General features: G+C 36.8%; 1 protein-coding gene across 1 annotated transcript; it reads right to left on the reverse strand.

Annotated features, from left to right (window-relative positions):
- Positions 1-762: 762 nt before the first annotated feature.
- Positions 763-12966, reverse strand: LOC111504789 (UDP-glucosyltransferase 2). The gene is made up of 5 exons (XM_074177474.1): positions 12697-12966; positions 5640-6253; positions 3484-3703; positions 1818-2037; positions 763-1255 (listed from the first exon to the last, which is right to left on the reverse strand). The coding sequence occupies exons 1-5, from the start codon at positions 12920-12922 to the stop codon at positions 967-969; spliced, it is 1569 nt and encodes a 522-aa protein (XP_074033575.1). The 5' UTR covers positions 12923-12966; the 3' UTR covers positions 763-966.
- Positions 12967-20803: the final 7837 nt, after the last annotated feature.

Consider the following 20803-nt stretch of genomic DNA (forward strand, 5'->3'; position numbering starts at 1 on the left):
GGGGCGAAGTTGCGCACTTACTCAACTAACAATATACCGTTGAAAAAGTTCTGAAATTCCGAGTACCTATATCCGGAGAAACAGAAATTTCGGAAAATGGTTTTTATTTTTTCATGACTTTACTTTTCGAAGGATTCGACAATAGATAGCACTTCCACATTGCCACTTTTTTTGCTACAAAATTGCGTTTTCAGATTTGTTATCCGACATTTCGTCTTCCAGCCATCATTATCAACTTTATTTTTTTATAGGCGCTACATTGGATTTTTTCTGTTTTGAATAGTACCAGATGTTACCTTTCCAATTATGTAGGTATCATAATTTATCATTCTTTTTCGAGAACTTGAAGATATTGAAAAGAATGAATTCTTATCATAATAGGCTTTGACTATGATGTTTCTAAATTTGACTTTCAATTTGTTACACTCAATGACATTTTGTTGTTGTGCAAGTCATTGAATTTTTGGTTCTGTAAAGACAAAAGTAAATCACAGCAAATGCTTAAAATTCTGGCCTTGTTCATGATAACAGCACTGCGCCCTTCTTCGAATATTCACCGCATGATTAATTTCCCTCCTCCTCAATCTTCCAAACTCTCTTACAATGCTATGTTGAAGGACCTCAATATTTCGATGTTTCCTCTGACCATAAACTCTATTTTTCAGTGTACTCCATGAAAATGTATCCATAACACTTAAGTCTGGAGACCTTACCGGCCAATTATTCCCTTTCCATTTATCACCAAAGCTTTCAGTCAAGTAATTAGATACTCGTCATTTGTGCACATGAAATGGGCACATAAATGATACTTTATTGATAATTGCAGGCTCAACTGATTCGATAAAATATTCCCAAACACTGATACAATAATGCTTGTGGGAAGTAGGGTAACAAACTTTGAATTACCTCTTCTCCACTGACAATACTTATATATAATGTTGAATATTATAAAAAAATTCAATTCACTCAGTTCTTCTTAACTTTCCTTGGATTCTTCTTCTTTTGACACAGGCAAGCTTTGATAAGTAACACGAATTTATATGAGACAAACAAAATGACTGAAATGACAAACAGCAAAAACAAATAAACATCTGTGGAGGAAGACACAAACAGCGATTGATATCTTGATTGGGGATTCAAAAAATGTGTTCCGTTATGTCTCATGGCAAACTCGGCCCAAAATGTTGCCAAGTCAAGAGGCTTCTGAGGCTGATCTCTTGCTATTCTGGAGTACTTCTTCGCTGTATGGAAATATCTGTGAAAGAGAAAATGAAATTTTTAGTGTCAAAACATATCGAACAGCCCAAAACCTCAACAATTTTCAAATAGAACAAAATTGGATGTTTGTATTGTTATGTCAACTGAATAACTATTGACTATTCCTTGTTAATTTGGGAAATACTGATGCCAAAACTGTTCCTACAACAGTTATGTTACATAGAGGGTATGTCTGCCGCAGTAGCAGACAAAAGGTCAGGTGGATAAACTAGCAGACCACGGTTAATGAACTCGAAAACATCGGATAATTTGTTGAACAACATTAGTATTCAGCTTTAACCTACACCCTGAGGAAGTAAGTACTTTTTTACATGAAATATTCTTTTTTGAGCCTCTTGAAAACAAAGTGATAATATTCGAGATGATATCTGTTAGGAGAACGATTTTGATACTTGACTACTCTGATTCTATGATTACATGAGAGTTAAAGTCCGCTTTATATGAAAGAACGGTTTCAGAAGGTTAAACAGGCGCATATAACTCATGCTTTCGGAAACAAAAACATTTCTTCTTCATCTCTTCTTATTATGAATACTTACTTTGGATCATCCAACATTTCTCTGATGTTCTCCAATAAGTAGTTGGTTGTCAATAAACGGAAGTCAATTTTACGTCCAATCCCTCGATCTTCCACCAAGTCCATGTTAGACAGTTGATCCATCATGAAAGGCATCCCCAAAAGTGGTACACCAAAGAATACCGTTTCTGTAGTGCTCATTCCACCGCCATGTCCGACAAAAAGTTTCAAGTTCGGATGAGCTACAACAAGACTGACTTTATGTATTTGTATATAACTACTATCAGATGATTGATGGCTTTGCAAGAAAATCCTGAAACCTGCAGGAAGTATTGAGATCATGCTGATCAGTTATTTGGAAAAACATCATGGAAAACTGAAATATGATCAACTAGAAATGAAACATTTGTTGCATTGTGTATTCTTCAGACCTTCTATACTCTTTCAGATCTCCTTGGATCTCTGGATGTTTACTTTACTTGGTCTTTCTTCAAACGCTTTCCATCCTCGAACAAAACAGAAAGCAAAACCTTGACATTTGATTGAATTTGGCGTAATTTTTGGTCTTGGCTCTTCTGGTCTCTTAAATTGGAGCGTTTGCACTTTGGTTTCGATATCAGTTCCATGATTAGTCACCAGGTTTCACCCCTCCAAGCAAACTGGATCGCAGTCTTTTTGGTCAAAATTCAGCAATTTTGGAAAGAACTTTTTTGCTGTTTTGGGTCTCTGAGGTTGAAATTTATATGAGATGACAAATATCCATAGTTCATTCGTTGTGAAAATAACTATTCGTGTAGTTTGGAATATTTCATAATATACAACATTGAAGTGTCAAACGATAGCGATAGTAAACAATTGCCCAATTTGGATGTCTACTCTTGTTTGTATCCCAGTCGTAGACCCAGGAAAGATATCTACGTCTCCATGAATCCTTGCGATCATAGTTTAAGCGGAAATCTACTCTTCTGGTAGGAACCAATCTGGAACACCATTCAATGAAAATAATTCCGGTCTGCTTGGCTTTACTTGGCTTCTGCCGAGTAAAGTCTGAATTGATAATGAACTCCCAATAGATAGACCCAAATAATTCTATCTGGCATTGTTCCCTGGTCACACTGGCCTAGAAAATAATGAAGCTGCTCGCTGCCTTGCAAGAAAGGAGACTCAAAGCGGTTTTATCAGACACAAAAAGTCATTGGCGTCGCTTTTGGCATTGCCAAATGGACACTCAACACCTGAACGGCTGAACAAACTTGAGACTTCTGGCATAATCCACCAGGATTGGTTCTGGATCCTCCGTAGTTTGTTCTACCAACCAATACATGGTAATAAGTTGTTTTCTGTTGGAACATGATGGAATAGCAAATTGAACCATATTGAATTGAATTGAACTGAATTGAATTTATTCAGAGTTTGACAGAAAGTCATTCTAGTTATATGACCTGAAACATCACTGACCAAAAGGGCCAGTCAGCTAAATTGAGAAGCTGAAATTGTTTAGTCGAGTTTCTACAGGCGTAAGCAACAATAAACAATTGCCTGTCATCCAATGGAAGCTCTGATCAGACGTTAACTGTTTTGTCACTGTTTTTCACTTGGAGAAGAGATCCATCGTGTAAGGTTTTGATACAGAACGTCTAATAGTGGAATTCTAAACTATTGTGTACAACTGAAACAGTTATACTCACCTAAAATTGCCATTTGTGGTAACCATTTCCGAATGAAGATATTTTTGGGTAGATTGTCAAGCTCACTTTCAAATTTCCATATCACTGTCTCCTTCAGCTGACTTAAAGCATTCGATATGGTTTTTATTTTTTCCGACCCCATCGAAGCAGATCTTACATTCGATCCAAAACTCACGAGGATGACACCATGTTCTGCAGTATCCATGATTTCTTGGAGATCCTAAATTCAGTCTTCATGAGATTGTTTATTCATTTCCGCTTGAAAGTTGTGGGGTGAAAAATAACTTGTGAAGACCTGATGCATATTCACTGTCAGAGAGAGATTGAGAGACAGATGACTGCAATAACCTCGTATGATGTGGTAAACATAACATTTGAAATGTTCAATAGCCTTGTGATGCAGATTAATCAGTTTCATTTTTGCCAACGTTTCGAATTCAATAAAATTATTTTTCAAAGCTATGTTATAATGAATTTCACTTAACATACTTTTCATAAACTCTATGATTATTGTTGTTCTCGATACTGTGGAAAGTACCTCGGATGTCCCAGAATCACCTGGCCTAGAGATGGTGATATTTTTTTCAAGAAATATCGCGGTATCAAGAAGGTCATAATCTATAAAGCATATGTTTCAAGTTTGAAGACGCTGCGTTATACAGTAGTTGTTTGACAGTTCACTTCGATATGTAGATCCAATTCAGTTCAGTATTGCGTGTTTTAAAAATAGTTTCCGTCACAAATGATAAAAGGATACGAGGTCCGGCTAACAAATAACGAGACTGGTTACGGAAAAGGAATTTACTATGACCATTATTTTACATTTCACACCTTTCCATACGTTTTCTTTGGTGAGGTCCTTCAGAAGCTCTGCCGTTTTTTGCTATACCTCTTTCATCGACTCAAATCGAGTCCCTTTCAAAGCAGATTTTATCTCAGGAAACAAAAAAAAGTCACACGGTGCAGAATCTGGCGTGTATGGCGCGTGTTCGAGTACCAGAGTGCGTTTATCGGCCAAATACCGGTTCACAGATATCGCGTTATGGGCAGGTGCGTTATCCTGGTGCAGAATCCATGAGTTGTTCTTCCACAACTCGGACCGTTTTTTACGAACTCGTTCTCGCAGTGTTGCCAAAACTGACAAATAGTAAGTCTGGAACCCATTCAGTCATCACGATACCGTTAATGTCGACAAAATGATCAACATTTCCTTGAATTTTGATTTGGACATCCTTCCTCTCTCGGCCCTCACTGAAACGCTTACACCACTCAATAACACGCGCAGGAGATAGAGAATTGTCCCCATAGGCCTCTTGCAACAATTCATAGAATTTCATTGGAGTTTTTTTCAATTTAACGAGAAATTTGAGATTGTTACGTAACTTTTGTTTTTAGTCGTGAAAAAAACAGGTTCGTTTCAAACCACTTCCGCACAAATACGAAAACGTGTTTTGGTACGTTATTAAAAGAGATTCCCAGATACCCAACGTACTATTCGTTTTTTCCCCGCTCCTCTAGGGCGCCCTCTAGTCGCACAGTCTCGTTATTCAATAGCCGGACCTTGTATCCTTGATCGCGATCACAGCATAGGTAACAATTGTTACCTATGCTGTGAAATAACAGAAGAAACATACGCGAGAAACTTCGTTTCTCTGACAAATTCACTTTCTGTTTAAATAGAGTAGTCAACAGACAGAGCTATCGTTAACGAAGTAGAAAATATATCAATTAGTTGATCAAAGCGCGTATTCAATATTCAAGAGAACTAAATATTTGAAAAGAAATAATTGACGATTGGACTAGTTTTCGATACCATTGAAAACGATGATTTATGTTTGTAATTTTTGAGAAAGATTTACTTTAAGATACGAACGAAAACGAGCTGCAGCAGGACTGAAAGTTTTTTCAGACAAAATTTGTTTGAATTGGATCGAATTTCTTATTGAGTACTGAAGGATGGCCAAATTGCAGTACCGAGTCGGTTCCACTTGATTATTTTTCACAGATTGATTAATAATTTCACCTCAACGGACTGGGCAGCGCATTACTTTTGATCAAATTTTAAAATCTGATCTTTCATCATCTCATGAATCTGTGAATCAATCAGTTGCTAGTCATTTAATGAATACTGTGGCATGGTTATCTGATAAACTCACTTTTGGAAGTGTGGCATTCAATTGAACGTGAAGACCTCCAGCTGTTATTATATTGGGAGAGATTGGTCTTGAGTAGTGGAACCCTGGTATCAAGTTACACATAACAAGCGAAATATGTCTTAGTAGATTTTCGTAGGAGTCCATCCCTGCTCCATACAAATTCCTGGCAATCTGCTCTACACTAGGAGTGGACAAATAAGTCCTCATTAATGTTTCGAACCTTGTCCAGAAATAATTTTGCAACCGTTCCAGAAATGTCATATCATTCGATAGTCTCAAGGCATGAAACGGAACAAACGACGGATATGGGCCACTTCCAAATTTTTCAGACAGAAAAGAAGGTAGTCCATACGAAGTACTTGCTATTGTGGGCGGGTAGTTGAATTTCTGGATCAGAGGAAGCAGACACGTTTCTAGAGTCAAGTTGATGATGATCAGGTCAACTTTGAAGTCATTCGGGTAGTTCAGAAGTTTTCTAAAACCCTTAGTATTAGACAAGAAGTCGCAAACTTTCACTGAGGATCCCACGAAGAGCAGACTATTTCCAAGTGGTCCAAGGGACATCAATGTGTCGAGATGAAAAATCTCATGACTGGTGGCCGTTTCATACATACCTGAAAAAACATATATTCTTTTTGACACTCACTACGGGAATATATCATAGTCAATTTTCTACTCTGTTGAGAAATTGGGGTCTTCAAAAATCAAAATAGCTCTCAGAACCCTTCCAATTATCAACAAATGGTTTTCGAAACCTAATCATGAAACTCCTCTTATAAAACAACAAAAATCTTTCCATTCAATCTTCTGTTGTATTTGAAGAAGTGAATATATTGATCAAACGTCAAGAATATTTGAAGACCAGATTGTACTTCATGAAAGTGATAATAGACTACATCCTGAGAGGTGTGCTCTCAGCAATCATGTTTCCAAAGAAGGTCATGAGTTGGACTATAGTTCAACTGAAATCCTTTCAATTGGCCAAAATGACTCTTAGAGATTGTGTTCATTTGAAAGTCACAATTTCGCCTCAACAGAAGGTCTTATATCGAACACTTCAGTGAAATTCCAGCCTTTCCACTAGATACTGATGGAAAAGTGATTCATTTTCAGAATAATGATAACATTTTAGAAATTCTACCGTAGCGAATGTGTCGCTCAAACTAGTAAACTCTTTTTTTGAATACCATCACAAATGTATATTGAAAATGAGTTACATCACAACAACATAGAGGAATGGAATATCTACTTCAACTGACAAAAATTAAATGTAATGAAAACTTTATGATAGAGACATTCCGTACGATCCCAGAAGCTGAAGCTCACGTAACCGCAGCAACATTATTTCACTAGGAGACGTTATTAAGATCGGATTGCTCAGCCTGTAGAACAGCAACTAGGGACTTGCGTTTTCTGGGGCTTCAACACGTATTATTTCTGCACGGTATTGACCGAAAAATCGTCGTACCTTTACCAGCAGTTGTAGCCGACGTGTTAGGTATTGGTCACGTAGTGTCCCATGTTGGCATTTTTGCCGTGGTGGTAAATGACGTCTGATAGTTTGTACTGTTCTTCTTTTGAAGACTGTGCAACCATCGTGGCTGTCTTCAAAGAACTTCAGATGCAATATGAGGATAACGGAAAGTTTGCAGAGCATTATTCGGTCCCACGCTTTGACCTGCTCGTTAGTTCTCGAAGAAGTCAGCCCCTCTTAACTGTCCTTGAAGACGAGCACCTTGAGTGTTTCTCTGACAGTCTTTACTTCCTCATTTTTGGGTGACAGTGCGAAGAAAAACTAGATATTCTCAGTAATGTCATCTCCAACACGATAAATGATCGACTTCAGTTGCGCTCATCGATATACTGGTAAAGTCAACCCTTGTGGTAAGACATCCTTCATTTTTTGATCCTGTTACGTTCTATTATTTACTTGAATCACTACCCAGAAATTATGTACTAGTGATGCACTGTTTGAAACCTTTGGTGTGGTAATACCGTACCGTTATTTTAACACCTCGAGGTGATCACCCAGTGATCATTTTCAAGAGGAAGATCGAACAGTTTGATCTTCCTCTTGAAGATGATCACTTGGTGATTGGAACACGTGTCAAGCTGTTGGAATAACGGTTTGATGATGAGAAGAAACTCCAATAATACCAGTGATACACATCTTCAGTGTAAAATGCAACCAACTCCATTAGTTCAAACATTCCATCATTGAGTGCAACAGAACACTCAGAAACTCTTCCGTATTTAATGAATCCACGTCGGACCGAAAGAGATGCCAGTGTTGATGATAACTGCTTCGCCATTCTTGGCATTTTTGTCTACTCTTCTGTCTTTCGTCTTAACCCTTAACTGTGCTGGCAGGGTCCACGCGGACATCACTCGTAGTAAACGTAACGATTTCTTATATAATTATAGTTCAGATGGCGCTCATAGTCTAGTTAATCCTCGATCACATCAGTTGCTACAGACCCTTTGTCGCACAAGTATAGTAAAGTGCTTATCTTTCGAAAAATATTGATTAAAATCTCTGTGGACCCCACCAGCACGTCTATGTGAGTTAATGTTTTATTTAGTTTTTTGTAAATACCATAATATGAAACTAGTTAGTGGTTTTATATATTCAGCTATGCATAATAAAAAAAAAGTAAGGTTATGTTTCTATTTTAGAATGTGCTCAAGAGCGCTGACAGAAGCAGAATTGTCTGCAATAATCAACGATCCCAACTTTTTTGATTCTGATGAAGAGAGCGATGCAAATCAAGATGAATGTATTTTTAGTAGTAATGAAACTGATACTGGTTCGGAAAACTCGGATATTGAAGATCTAGGATATGACAATTTGAATTTGGGAAATGTGAATGAAACAACTGACTCAGAGGATGAAATGGATGAGTCAGAAACAGTAGATCAACAATTTTTTTATGGAAAAAAACAAAAAAACAAAATTTATTTCAAATGGTCTAAAGCAATACCAAAAATCACTCGCGTTCGTAAATATAATATTGTTACACGTTTGCCAGGAGCAAAGGGTCAAGCCAGAAACATTGATCCAAACGACAGTTGCTCTGCATGGAAATTATTCTTTTCAGAAAACATACTGAACGAGGTTTTGAAATATACGAACATAAAAATTCAACAGTGTAGATTGAAATTCACACCCACACAACCACAACCTACTTATACAAAAGATTTAGATATGATCGAATTTCGAGCTTTTCTGGGATTATTATATTTATCTGGAACCATGAAATCTGCACATGAAGACGTATCTAGTTTATTTGCGAGTGATGGTACCGGGCGAGATATATTTCGCGCAACTATGAGCGTGTCCCGTTTCTTGTTTATTTTATGTTGTTTACGATTTGATGATAAAGAAGATAGGGAACAGAGGAAAACTTCCGACAAACTAGCGGCGGTTAGACAAATATGGAATATGTATATAGAAAACTGCAAAAAATTCTATACGCCTGGCAACAACGTAACAATTGATGAGGAAGATGTTCATTCAAAATGTACATGCCCACAAAACCGGCCAAATATGGCATAAAAATTATGTGCATGTGTGATTCACGCACATTTTATTTGTACAATGCATTTATTTATACAGGAAAATATACTAACGTCGGGGGGAGCAAGATAAGACAAATGGAGAGACGGAAGAAAGAGAAAAGAAACAAAAGAAACAAGAATTATTGGTTCCGACCAAGTCCGTTTTAGAACTTGTTTCTGAAATTCAAGGAACCAATAGAAATGTGGTTGTGGATAATTGGTTTCTTTCTATAGAATTGTGTGATGAATTGAAAAAAAGGGGACTTACAGTAGTTGGAACATTGAAAATGAATAAACCTCAAACTCCTCCAGAATTCAAAGCGGATAAAAATCGTCCAGTGGGATCAAGTTTATTTGGACACAATGAAGAAAAAACTATTCGTACCTTCGTACCTAATAAAAATAAATCTGTCGTTTTATTGTCGACAATGCATGATGATCAGAAAATTGGTGAAAATGGAAAACCTGATATAATAAACGATTATAATATTTACAAATGTGGAGTCGATACACTTGATCAAATGTGTGCTGGGTACTCTGTAGCACGTCGAACCAGACGATGGCCAAAGGTAATTTTTTATGCCATTTTGAATATTGCTGGTGTTAACAGTTTAACAATTCTTAAATGCAATGAAAGTTATGACGAAATAAAAAAAGGCAGGCGTTCATACCTGAATCAATTAGGAAAATCGCTGATAAAACCTCATATCGAACGCCGGGATACAACACATCTCACACGAAAAACGAAAACAGTGTGCAAAAAGTGCAAAAAACACATTTGCTCCATTCATTCAAATACTATTTGTAATAGTTGCCTTTAAATATTTATGTTATGATAACAGTATGTATCACATATGATTTTGAATATAACTTAGTTTATTGAGTTTACAGTAACTGTCCTACTCATTTAATTTTTTTGGGGTACGTTGAGACCCCACCAGCATGCAGGTGTTATTTAAAATAGCCAGCACAGTTAAGGGTTAATGAAGAAAGCTTAGTTATCGAATAGCTTCACAAAATAACACATTTCAACTATAACCGGAATGAATTTCCTTTTTCCGTTCGACTGAATATTTTCGATCAGGGTGTTTAGTGAATTGTAGACATGTAATCAAGGCTTGCAGAATCGAATTGATGTAGCAGTAATTACTTCGATCAAGCAGACCCCTTGACTGATCATTAGAGAGTTTTGTATTGTACACATTTGGTGTTCGATTTTTTCAAATTTCGATTTTTTGCGTCTTTTCAGCTCATTACTATGAGATGTCGTTGAAAGATTTTCGGACAAATTTTTACACGGATTCAAATGGAACCAACGCGCTGTCAAAATAGACCGAAAACAGGCATTTGGCCTGTGTTGATGAACGCACTGTTCGAATTTTGCTCCAGAGATTTCAATTTCAAAGATTAGCCCTGAAGTGGTCGGATCAACTGTAAACCAGAATCATGACTGAACCATTATGAATGGTGTGTGGGATGGCGGAAGAACTGATCGTCAGTCTAATGGGGTCAAAAAGATAAGGAAGTGCCCCCCCTCGATTTGAACGATTGATAAAAATTGTCAAATTTCGAAGTCTGTTTTTCTTTGCTTTTGTGCAACCAATACTACCTTTTTTGGATGATATCGTCACGTCACGTCACGTCACGATGATATCTTGTGCCACGCGTGGCACAAGACTGACACATGAAGTGTACCGAAAACCGAGCCAAACGGACAGATGTCTGCATGCACTTGGGACCATTATCCAAGTCAAAGCGGGGAATTATCTACACCCTGACGGAACGTGCCCGTAGAATATGTAAACCGATACACCTACAAAAAGAATTGTAACATTTTCAAGTGGCTTTAAGATCGAATGGATATAGTGTAATCGTCATCAACATGGCCATGAAACTGAAGACGTCTACAAGTCAAAATAGGGAGGAAACTGAAACGGTTGCGCATGCGTTTCTACCGTTCATCCCTAGGGTTACAGATAGAATCGAAAAAAGCCTAAGGAAACATAACATAAAAACAGTGTTCAAGCCCACCAGGAAAATACAGCAAAGCCTGAGATCTGCGAAAGACAAAAGAGATTCAGTATCAGCTGCGGGGGTATATCGTATACCATGCACCTGCGGAAAAGTTTATATCGGTATCACCAAAAAATACATGGGTACAAGGCTGAATGAACATCGGATAAACTGTGAATTAGGTCAAATAGGAAAATCTGCAGTAGCGAAACACGCGTTTAGTGAAGGAGATCAAACGATACTGTTTGAAGATGTGGAACTGGTTGCACCCGATCATGGATACCACAGACGACTTGTACGGGAAGCCATATGAATCTACAAACACTTATAAATTTTCAACAGAGAAGAGGAGGCGTTAACGCTCAACCGGATTTGGAATACCATACTTAAAGATGCTAAGGTGGCAGCAGTGCAACGCAATGTAACAGGTAATAACACTTCGACCAATAACCAATTAGAAAGGCGGGCTACCTGTGTCAACATAAGTACAGCTTACGAACTAGAAATTACGAGTCATCGGTGAACCATCAGGATGAATAGACCTCTGAAGAAGCCAGCCACTCGTGCTGGCGAAGCGTTAGGATACAGTTCCAAACCACGACGGCCTTCAAACCCGAACGAATATCGTAACACTGAAAGTTTCGGCCACGAAAGCGTTAATCAATTTATCAAAATGGAATATGTTCAAATGAAAATTAAAAGAATTGAGAATTAGCTCAAAAAACCATCATGCACATTCTCGTTCTATTATGAAATTCTGAAGGAGCAAAAACTTCAGCGAGTTGAACATGGTGATATAAAATTATAGTTAGGAAATATCATTTCAGAAACTTTTGAACGTATTTCAGGAGTTCATTCATACATTTTGTATAACATGAAAAAATAAATTATTTCGTTGCTCATACTCTACACTGCAGGTAAATTTCTCAGTGTTTTGCGTAACATCAAAGTTCATATTCTCATGTTTATCTTTATTTCTCAATTCCAACCTTTACTTGATAAAGCAGTGCAAAATTCCACATAATCATAAGATATATCGAACACAGAAAACATTTTTATCTAGAATGCATTTTTTATCTCATATTATCTTTCATCATTCCTCAGTATATATCGTTATTGAAGGTGCTTTTTCGTAATTATGAAGAATGAGATAATATTGATGATAAAAATGTCTCAATTTCCAATAATACATGAAATGTTACATGGTAGTTACCTTATGCTACTCAGAAATCTCAAAAGGTTGTAAACCAGAAGTTGTTCTACCACTAAATCCTTGTTATTTCGAATATTATAATATAACTCATAACCTAAAAAACTAACCTAACTAATCCTAAAATACAAATTTACATCACACAGCTATTCGCATTTGTTAGGTCACTTGAATATTCATCAACAACCACACAAAGAGAGAGAAAGTAATATGGTCACTTACCAATAGACACCAAATTGAGATTTCCTAGTATGAGAATAGCTGAAAGTCACTAACCTTCGAATCGAACCACATGCAATTTTTCACTTTCTTCAACTCTGACAGAGTTTGGAATTGCTATCGTCACATTGTGGCCTTTAGCTGCCAGAGCTTTTCCTATAGCAACATGGAATATTTGTTGGGCTGCGGTAGGTACGTCATCCAATATCAACACATTTCCACCCAGTATTGGGTTTATACTTAGGACAGAAAGGAAAAAAAACAACAAATTGTTGTGAAACATTTCTTTTTAGTGCAGTCTAAATGAGAAATGAACTGATATCGTGAAATGTACAGACTGATAAAGGAATGTATTCGATGAAACATAGGCGTACTTCATTCGTTGACTGAGTATGTTGGTGTGTTTTTCAAACCTCACATGAGAATCAAAAACCACTTCAAGATTTCTGGCTTCATCAACAACATGAAGTGTATCCACATTTATGTGAATTCCATCTGAGTTGATGATTTTGCTCCTATTGAGTTTTGACCCAAAAATGATAACTTTTGATTTTTCTGTGTTAATGAAAAGCGAGTGTGAACTTGATTGTTCAATAAAGTGTCTAATATGAGAGTCTATGATTCCTCAGGCTTCTTTGACATCCTCTGAATAAAAACTGTGATGAAATTGAGTGTCGTCCCCATAAAGATGCATACTACAGGTTTCAAGTTTCCTCAGCAAGGTTGATGAGTGAATAGTAGAGAGCAATGGACCCAAAACTGATCCTTGTGGTACTCCTGCCTTCTGTTCCAGAATAATCGAGAATTCAACCAAACGTACTGCTTTCTACCTTCCAGATGATTGCCCCTAAGTTTGACAGCCTTATCAGATAACCCCACATAATGCAATATATTCAATAGAAGTTTATGATTTAAGGTATCGAATACTCTGCTGAAATCGAGGAAAACCAATATAATGAAAATAATAATGATAAATTGCCTTTATTTTACTTGATGGAGTTTCATACAAATAAAATCAATTTTCACATGTTGAAAACAAACTGTTGAAAAATGAACAATGAAATAAAATATGAATCATATAAAAGAATTTTTTTTGGTTACTTGATCTCAAGATCATTCTTCATTCAGGCAAAAATTTTTGAATCTATATTTGAAAGATAATGAAGGAAGCTTTTTCATACTTTTTTCGATATTATTGTGGGTACTAATAGCCTGATAAGAGAAGGATAGCTCGAGCTGTTTGGATTTATGCCGTGGAATAGAATATTTACTCCGATTTCTGAGACTTCTATCATGTGTATCGACTCTGTATATCAACTACTTCAGATGATATTGAGGTTGCTGTTTTATTTTGAGGTTATGAACGAAGATGGCCAGATACAGTTCCCTTCTGGACATTCTCTGATGCATTGCTCTTATTATGTTATCACTGATATGTAAGAGTTCAGTTGTACAAATATGACCTTTTCTGAATTCAGACTGTATATTCCTCTGTAGATTCGTTCCTGAACTAAATTTACAGAGAGGTCCATTGAAGTCGTAAACTCGACATTCATCTCCTCTGTAGACTCGTTCCTGAACGGAATTTACAGAAAGGTCCGTTGGAGTCGTAAACTCGACATCCATCTCCTCTGTAGACTCGCTCCTAGAATAAATTTACAGAGAGGTCAGTTGGAGTCGTAAACTCGACATCCATCTCCTCTGTAGATTCGTTCCTGAACTGAATTTACAGAGAGGTCCATTGAAGTCGTAAACTTGACATCCATCTCCTCTGTAGACTCGCTCCTGAACTAAATTTACAGGGAGGTCCGTTGGAGTCGTAAACTCGACATCCATCTCCTCTGTAGACTCGCTCCTGAACTAAATTTATAGGGAGGTCCGTTGGAGTCGTAAACTCGACATCCATCTCCTCTGTAGACTCGTTCCCGAACTAAATTCACAGAGAGGTCCGTTGGAGTCGTAAACTCGACATCCATATCCTCTGTAGACTCGCTCCTGAACTAAATTCACAGAGAGGTCCGTTGGAGTCGTAAACTCGACATCCATCTCCTCTGTAGACTCGTTCCTGAACGGAATTTACAGAAAGGTCCGTTGGAGTCGTAAACTCGACATCCATCTCCTCTGTAGACTCGCTCCTGAACTAAATTCACAGGGAGGTCCATTGGAGTCGTAAACTCGACATCCATCTCCTCTGTAGACTCGCTCCTGAACTAAATTTATAGGGAGATCCATTGGAGTCGTAAACTCGACATCCATCTCCTCTGTAGACTCGTTCCTGAACTAAATTTACAGGGAGGTCCGTTGGAGTCGTAAACTCGACATTCATCTCCTCTGTAGACTGGTTCCTGAACGGAATTTACAGAAAGGTCCGTTGGAGTGGTAATCTCGACATCCATCTCCTCTGTAGACTCGCTCCTGAACTAAATTTACAGGGACGTCAGTTGGAGTCGTAAACTCGGCATCCATCTCCTCTGTAGACTCGCTCCTGGATAAAATTTTACAGGAAGTCAGTTGGAGTCGTAAACTCGACAAATACTGTAGACTCGCTTCTGATCTAAGTTTACAGGGAGGTCAATTGGAGTCGTAAGCTCGACATCCATCTCTACTATAGACTCAGCGTCTGAAAGAATTCTTAAGTTTACTCTGTCCATAAAGGTTCCACGAGTAACTAGGGAAAGAAGGTCTATCATGGCAGAACCCCGCATTACCGTGACAAGGCGATGCTACGACGAGAGGGCGCCCGGTATCTCGAAGGTTCCGTAGAGACAACTGATAGGCTCAGTATCATTCATCCTCTCGGCACAGATACACACACCTTAGGATTAAGCCATCGTTGGGATGCCATTCAGTTAGGGAATAACAGAACCACAAGTGAGTCTGTCATTCCCGTATCAAACGGGGCTACGTGGAAACAGGCATCCGATGGCCGGTTTGCTCAACCCTCACATCCCAAGCAATGCACTCGCCAAAAACAGCATGCACAGTGGTTTTGGCAGTGGAAGATGAACAAAGACAGGCACCCCGCCTCATAATGTAGCCTGGCTTCAGAATCGAATTCCCAATTCACTAAAATCACTCTCCGCGCTAGATTCATAGAAACAAATTCAGTGACTACAGTCACTGACAGTCACTTACAGTCACTTACAACATTAGCTTGCCTTTACAATTGTGCAATCAGAGTAAAACGGTTGTTCAGTACGTTTTAGATTTCCCACCCCATATGTGGATTAAATATACTGAATGTTTTATCCACTCTGTATGAAAATTAACTTCAATCAGTTCCTGCTTCCAGATATTCCAAATTTCATTATTCCCGTCAACACATGTTCAATTATTGACACAGCTAAATGCATTTTCACATTGCCCCGAAGGGGGTCCCGGTGATTGAAAATTTATTCAAACATGTCGCTGTGACAAACATCTCTAGCAGCAGATGGTCCGCGTCAATTTGCAATTCTACTGGTCGATACTATTGTCTATGTTTGAAACATTTCCATGCGGAGGCAAAACAATTCAAAACACCCGACTCGCAATTTTTCTTTCCGAAATAAAAACACGAAGGAGTATTTTTGTCATTCAAATTTCTCGCTGGCAAATGTCTATTTAGCTGCTTCAAATATTAATATATATTGAAAAATATGGATTTTGAAATAAGGAAGGAATAATTCCCACCTTCCACAATCGGAAAAAATAAAAACTGTAATGGAGAACATTATATCGGTAGGTGTATAAAAAGTGAAATTCACGCCCAGCTAGAAATTGGTAGAATAGTTGGAAACACTATTAAAAATGAAATCTGAGATATTCCCATTGATTCGATGCCTGGAAAAATTCTACTAGGAGTCAAAAGTCACGAAAACGATTTTTTGCGATTTTCAGCAAAACAGTCAGTCTTATCATAAAATTATTTTGAATAAAAATTATAGATAAGATAATCATGTATGAGAAATCTCAGTCAATCAATCAATAAATATATGCTTCATTGTCGGAAGATCAGTATCTTATTGACCAAGTCTTGTGAAAAAATGCATGTCATAAAATATAAAAAATACAAAATACAATACATGTCATAAAATATAACAAATACCAACATGGCAATTTCATAAATGAAACATTAAAAAGAAAGATTATTTTAGGTGAACATTGGAAAATCAAGTAGAATTTACAGGTTATCACTGTAGAATTCATGGATCGAAAAATGAGTTTTTTTGATTAAAAGAACTTCAACTGTACATATGGTTCTGTCTGGTGTTGTGACATTTTGTTCCGGGAGTGTACATGCTAGTTTTATTTTTATGAATACTCTTTCCATTATGTATAAACATGTGACAGTTAATATTTTGTTTTATCTCAGCTCAGACTTTGCAAGGTATCTCAAAGATCTCTTCTGAAGTACAAATATCGTATTCTACAATGGCTCTAGAAAGCTATTCCATAGCAAATATGAGATTCGATTTGTTATAAACAAATATAAGTATTTCTAAAATTTCAGTGATAATGTATGATGTTGAGAGCATAATGATATTCAATATATGACTTGTTTACTTTTTCCACTGCAAATTGATGCAGTTTCATAGGCAAACATTTTTTTTTACCTAGTCACTTACTGTTTCCAAAGAATTAATATACAAAAGGAACAGAGCAGGTCCATGAGTTCAATATGGTACCCATATTGAAAATTACATTCCGAAGAATGCAGTCTCCCAGTCATTAGTTTTTCGAAAATTGATTTTACAATATATTCAAACAATCCGGAATGCACGGATGTGTAAATATTTCATAAAAGTAGAAATGTATTAGCAACTTCAACACAAACCAAATAATTCTGGCAGTGAAACTATTAGTTAACGACTTGAAGAAGGAACTTTAATAAACTCAGTAACTTAACAAAACCAAAAGACAACTGTTAGTGTCTGTATACATCAATCTTGACAGCTCAGTCACACTCGCAATACTCTGATATATATCGGGTATTTGTTTAGTAGACATATCGAGCCGTTGAAGAGAACGAAATTTCTTTCTCTCTAACACGACTTACCAATTTCTTCTGAGCTTCCTCTATTTTCCTATGGTTCTCTTCCAAGATTTTTTCGATCATTTCCTGTTTTTCCTTTTCTTCTTCCTATAAAACATTTGCAACAATTAATAACTTGTACCCCTCATATTGCGTCCTGTGCCAGCTATCTTTCATTTCACAAAACCTTCGCAATAAAAATACTATATACAATTAAAATGAAAGAGAATCTTCAGCTCAGAAGTTCTTTAGTGCAAAGGTTATAACAGAATATTTTTTATGAGTAAAGGGAAGAGTATATTTGAATGTAGATTCGATGGTTCAAATGAAATTTTATAGTACAATGGTGGGTTACTGTGTAATTACAATAAACCAAATGAAAGTTGGCAAGATTAATTTTTCACACTCCTTATCGATTATTAATATATCCTAGCTGTAGCGTATCCTAGTTCATGTAATATCACTCTAATAGCATAACATCCACCAGATACTTCTTTACTAGAATGGGATACATGTTCTTTGAAATTTAATTTATTGTTTATGTGAATGCCTAGGAATTTAGTGTGCTGTTTGTTTTCTATGTAGTGGTTATCCAAATCCTGATCTTCAAGTGTACATTTGAAAGTAACTAATTTTGTTTACTTTCGGTTGAAGCACAAGGAGTTCGGGTTACACCAGGCTTCAATTTTTTGAATATCTATTTTTATCATATTTGGTTATTGCGTTATTTAAATCTATAAAAATCAACACTGGTCCTAAAACAGGCCCCTGAGGTACTCCATGTCTTATGTCACTGAGATCAGACTGTCTACTTGATGTTTTCACCACCTGTCGACATCCTGTTAAATATGAACCAAACCAGGTCAAATTTGTTCCTCTTATTTCATAATGGCTGAGATTCCGCAGCATTGTCTTATGATCAACGCAATCGAAAGCTTTCGAGAAATCACAAAACACTGCTGCCACAGCCTTGCCATCATTTATAGTAGAGTATGGATTCTCTAGAACGGAGAAAATGGCATCTGTGGTATTTTTTGAACTTTGAAAGCCGAACTGAAGGCTAGATAGCACTTTGTTTATCGATAAGAAGGACTTCAGTTTTTTTCACCAATCTTTCAATATTTTTGAGAGGGTCGATTATAAAGAAATGGGACTGAAATTTGAAGAGTCTTCCAGATCTCCTCCTTACGTAATGGAATGACTACAGCTATCACATATAGTCAGTGGGCATACTGGCTGTAAATTAAATCATCTAAAGGAACAATTCGTTCAGGCCAGTTTCAACTCCCTACACTGTAGGTTAATGGACTGACACCTATCAGAAAACAGCTACTCCCCTGGCTAATACCACGAAGATCTTTGAGAAATTTCTGTCATAGATTAATGAAAAACAAGTAATGGTTCTTCATCATCTAGCATACTATTCCAGTGATAGTCAAAATACTATTTTCCTTAAGAGCGACCGTTTCGGGGAAATAACGATTGAAAAAGTTAGAAGAGGTGTATTCGTCATAATATGCACACGTTTCCACGCCACCTATGAGGTAATGCAGTTAGCGCTCGTTTTTTTAATAGTAGAGGAGCCCAAGCGGGGATTTTGTGTTAGCGCATCAGAAAATCATATGGGGAGGAACCTTGTACCTTGTAATGTACTCCTACCAAATGTGAACCCTTAACGTAGTGTACATCAGATTGAGGACAGGTAATTTGAGTGCATCTAGAAAAGTATATATTTTAATAGTGTGACAATTTGAGCGTGACATAAGGAAATTGGGGAGTCACAAAGTCGTAAAAAAACGTCACCTCGGAATAATCGGGGTGCTAATAATTTCTTTTATTCTGAAGGAAATTCTATCAGGATCACGAAAAACTTATAATATCACGGTTTTTATTGGGCGATGTAGCTGAAACCATTGATAAAGCATGTGCGTACAGATGGCGCCAATTGTCTATGGCAGTATCGTTTGAACAAAGTGTCTTCCGTTTGTATTTTGTTGTTGTTTCACAAGCGCTCGCGAGATGCGATTATAACCCAGCTTCTTACAGACGGGGCAAAAAAGGGCTTTAGAGATTTTAATGGGATTTGAACCTTATCAAACAGCATTTGCCAACATGGGATGAGAAAGAAGCTTATAATATTGAAGAATTCATCATGGAATTTTTCATCTGCTATTTGTAAGGATTAGAGATAGAATGTGATTAACTGTGATAGAATGAAAATATTTAATAAAACATACAAAGTAACTGATACGTCTCAGCTCTTGGAATCTCGTGATTTTTTATTAATTTTTTTGCTCAATTGTTCAATTTTTACGTGTACTTTATTTTATTTTCAATTTAATTTCGCTTTTTTTTTGCTTGATGTAATTCTTTTTATATGATATCAGACAATGGAAGTCCAAACTAATGAAATGCATCATGAAATATTGTCAATAATCTTCAAATGAAGGATTTTCTTGATTTTATTTATGATGGTGTTTTGAACAATCCTACCACCCTAACTGGGTGCGAATTTTTGTACTCACGGATGTCTTAATTGGTTAGATAATGAATGAATTCAACATATCTTTCACAAAGAAAAATGCACCATTCATCAATATGAAGCGAACCTCTTTCATAATTTTTTCTATCACGGAAAACTTATAAATTAAACTTAAAATTGTCAAAATTCTGATTTTGTCGAAGTTTTTCGACAGATGTTCAAAGAATTTCAAAATGTGGAAAATATCAATTATGGTAATTGACTTTTTGAACAATAAATGAATTACATTTCTTGATATTTTTGTTGAAATTACGGCATTTTCCGTATCTTCCTTCAAGTCAAGTGTGATACGATTATTCTCGGCTGGTTCCATTTCATTTGAGAATTCTTTTTGGACAATTTCGAACCTGATGATTGTTTATTTCATGTTTTTGGTTGGTATCAATTGATATGTCAAGAAGAGTACAGCAGCCATGCCACTGAAGATGACTGGCACAGTTGAAAAGTTTAGACGTTATAACCAAAGAAGAACGTGGCAAAATCCGGAAACCAACCAAAACATCAACGCCAGCCGTGAAGTTTCACCGATATAACTTTTTACCACAAGGTTAAGGAACGTTATAAATGCAGTTGCTCTGTTTTTTCTTGTATGTTGTTGTATTATGTAT

Source organism: Leptinotarsa decemlineata, unplaced genomic scaffold, assembly GCF_025532065.1.
Source record: "Leptinotarsa decemlineata unplaced genomic scaffold, Ldec_3_MD MMD2_tig00002974_RagTag_RagTag, whole genome shotgun sequence".
In the NCBI taxonomy this organism is placed as follows: Eukaryota; Metazoa; Arthropoda; class Insecta; order Coleoptera; family Chrysomelidae; genus Leptinotarsa; species Leptinotarsa decemlineata.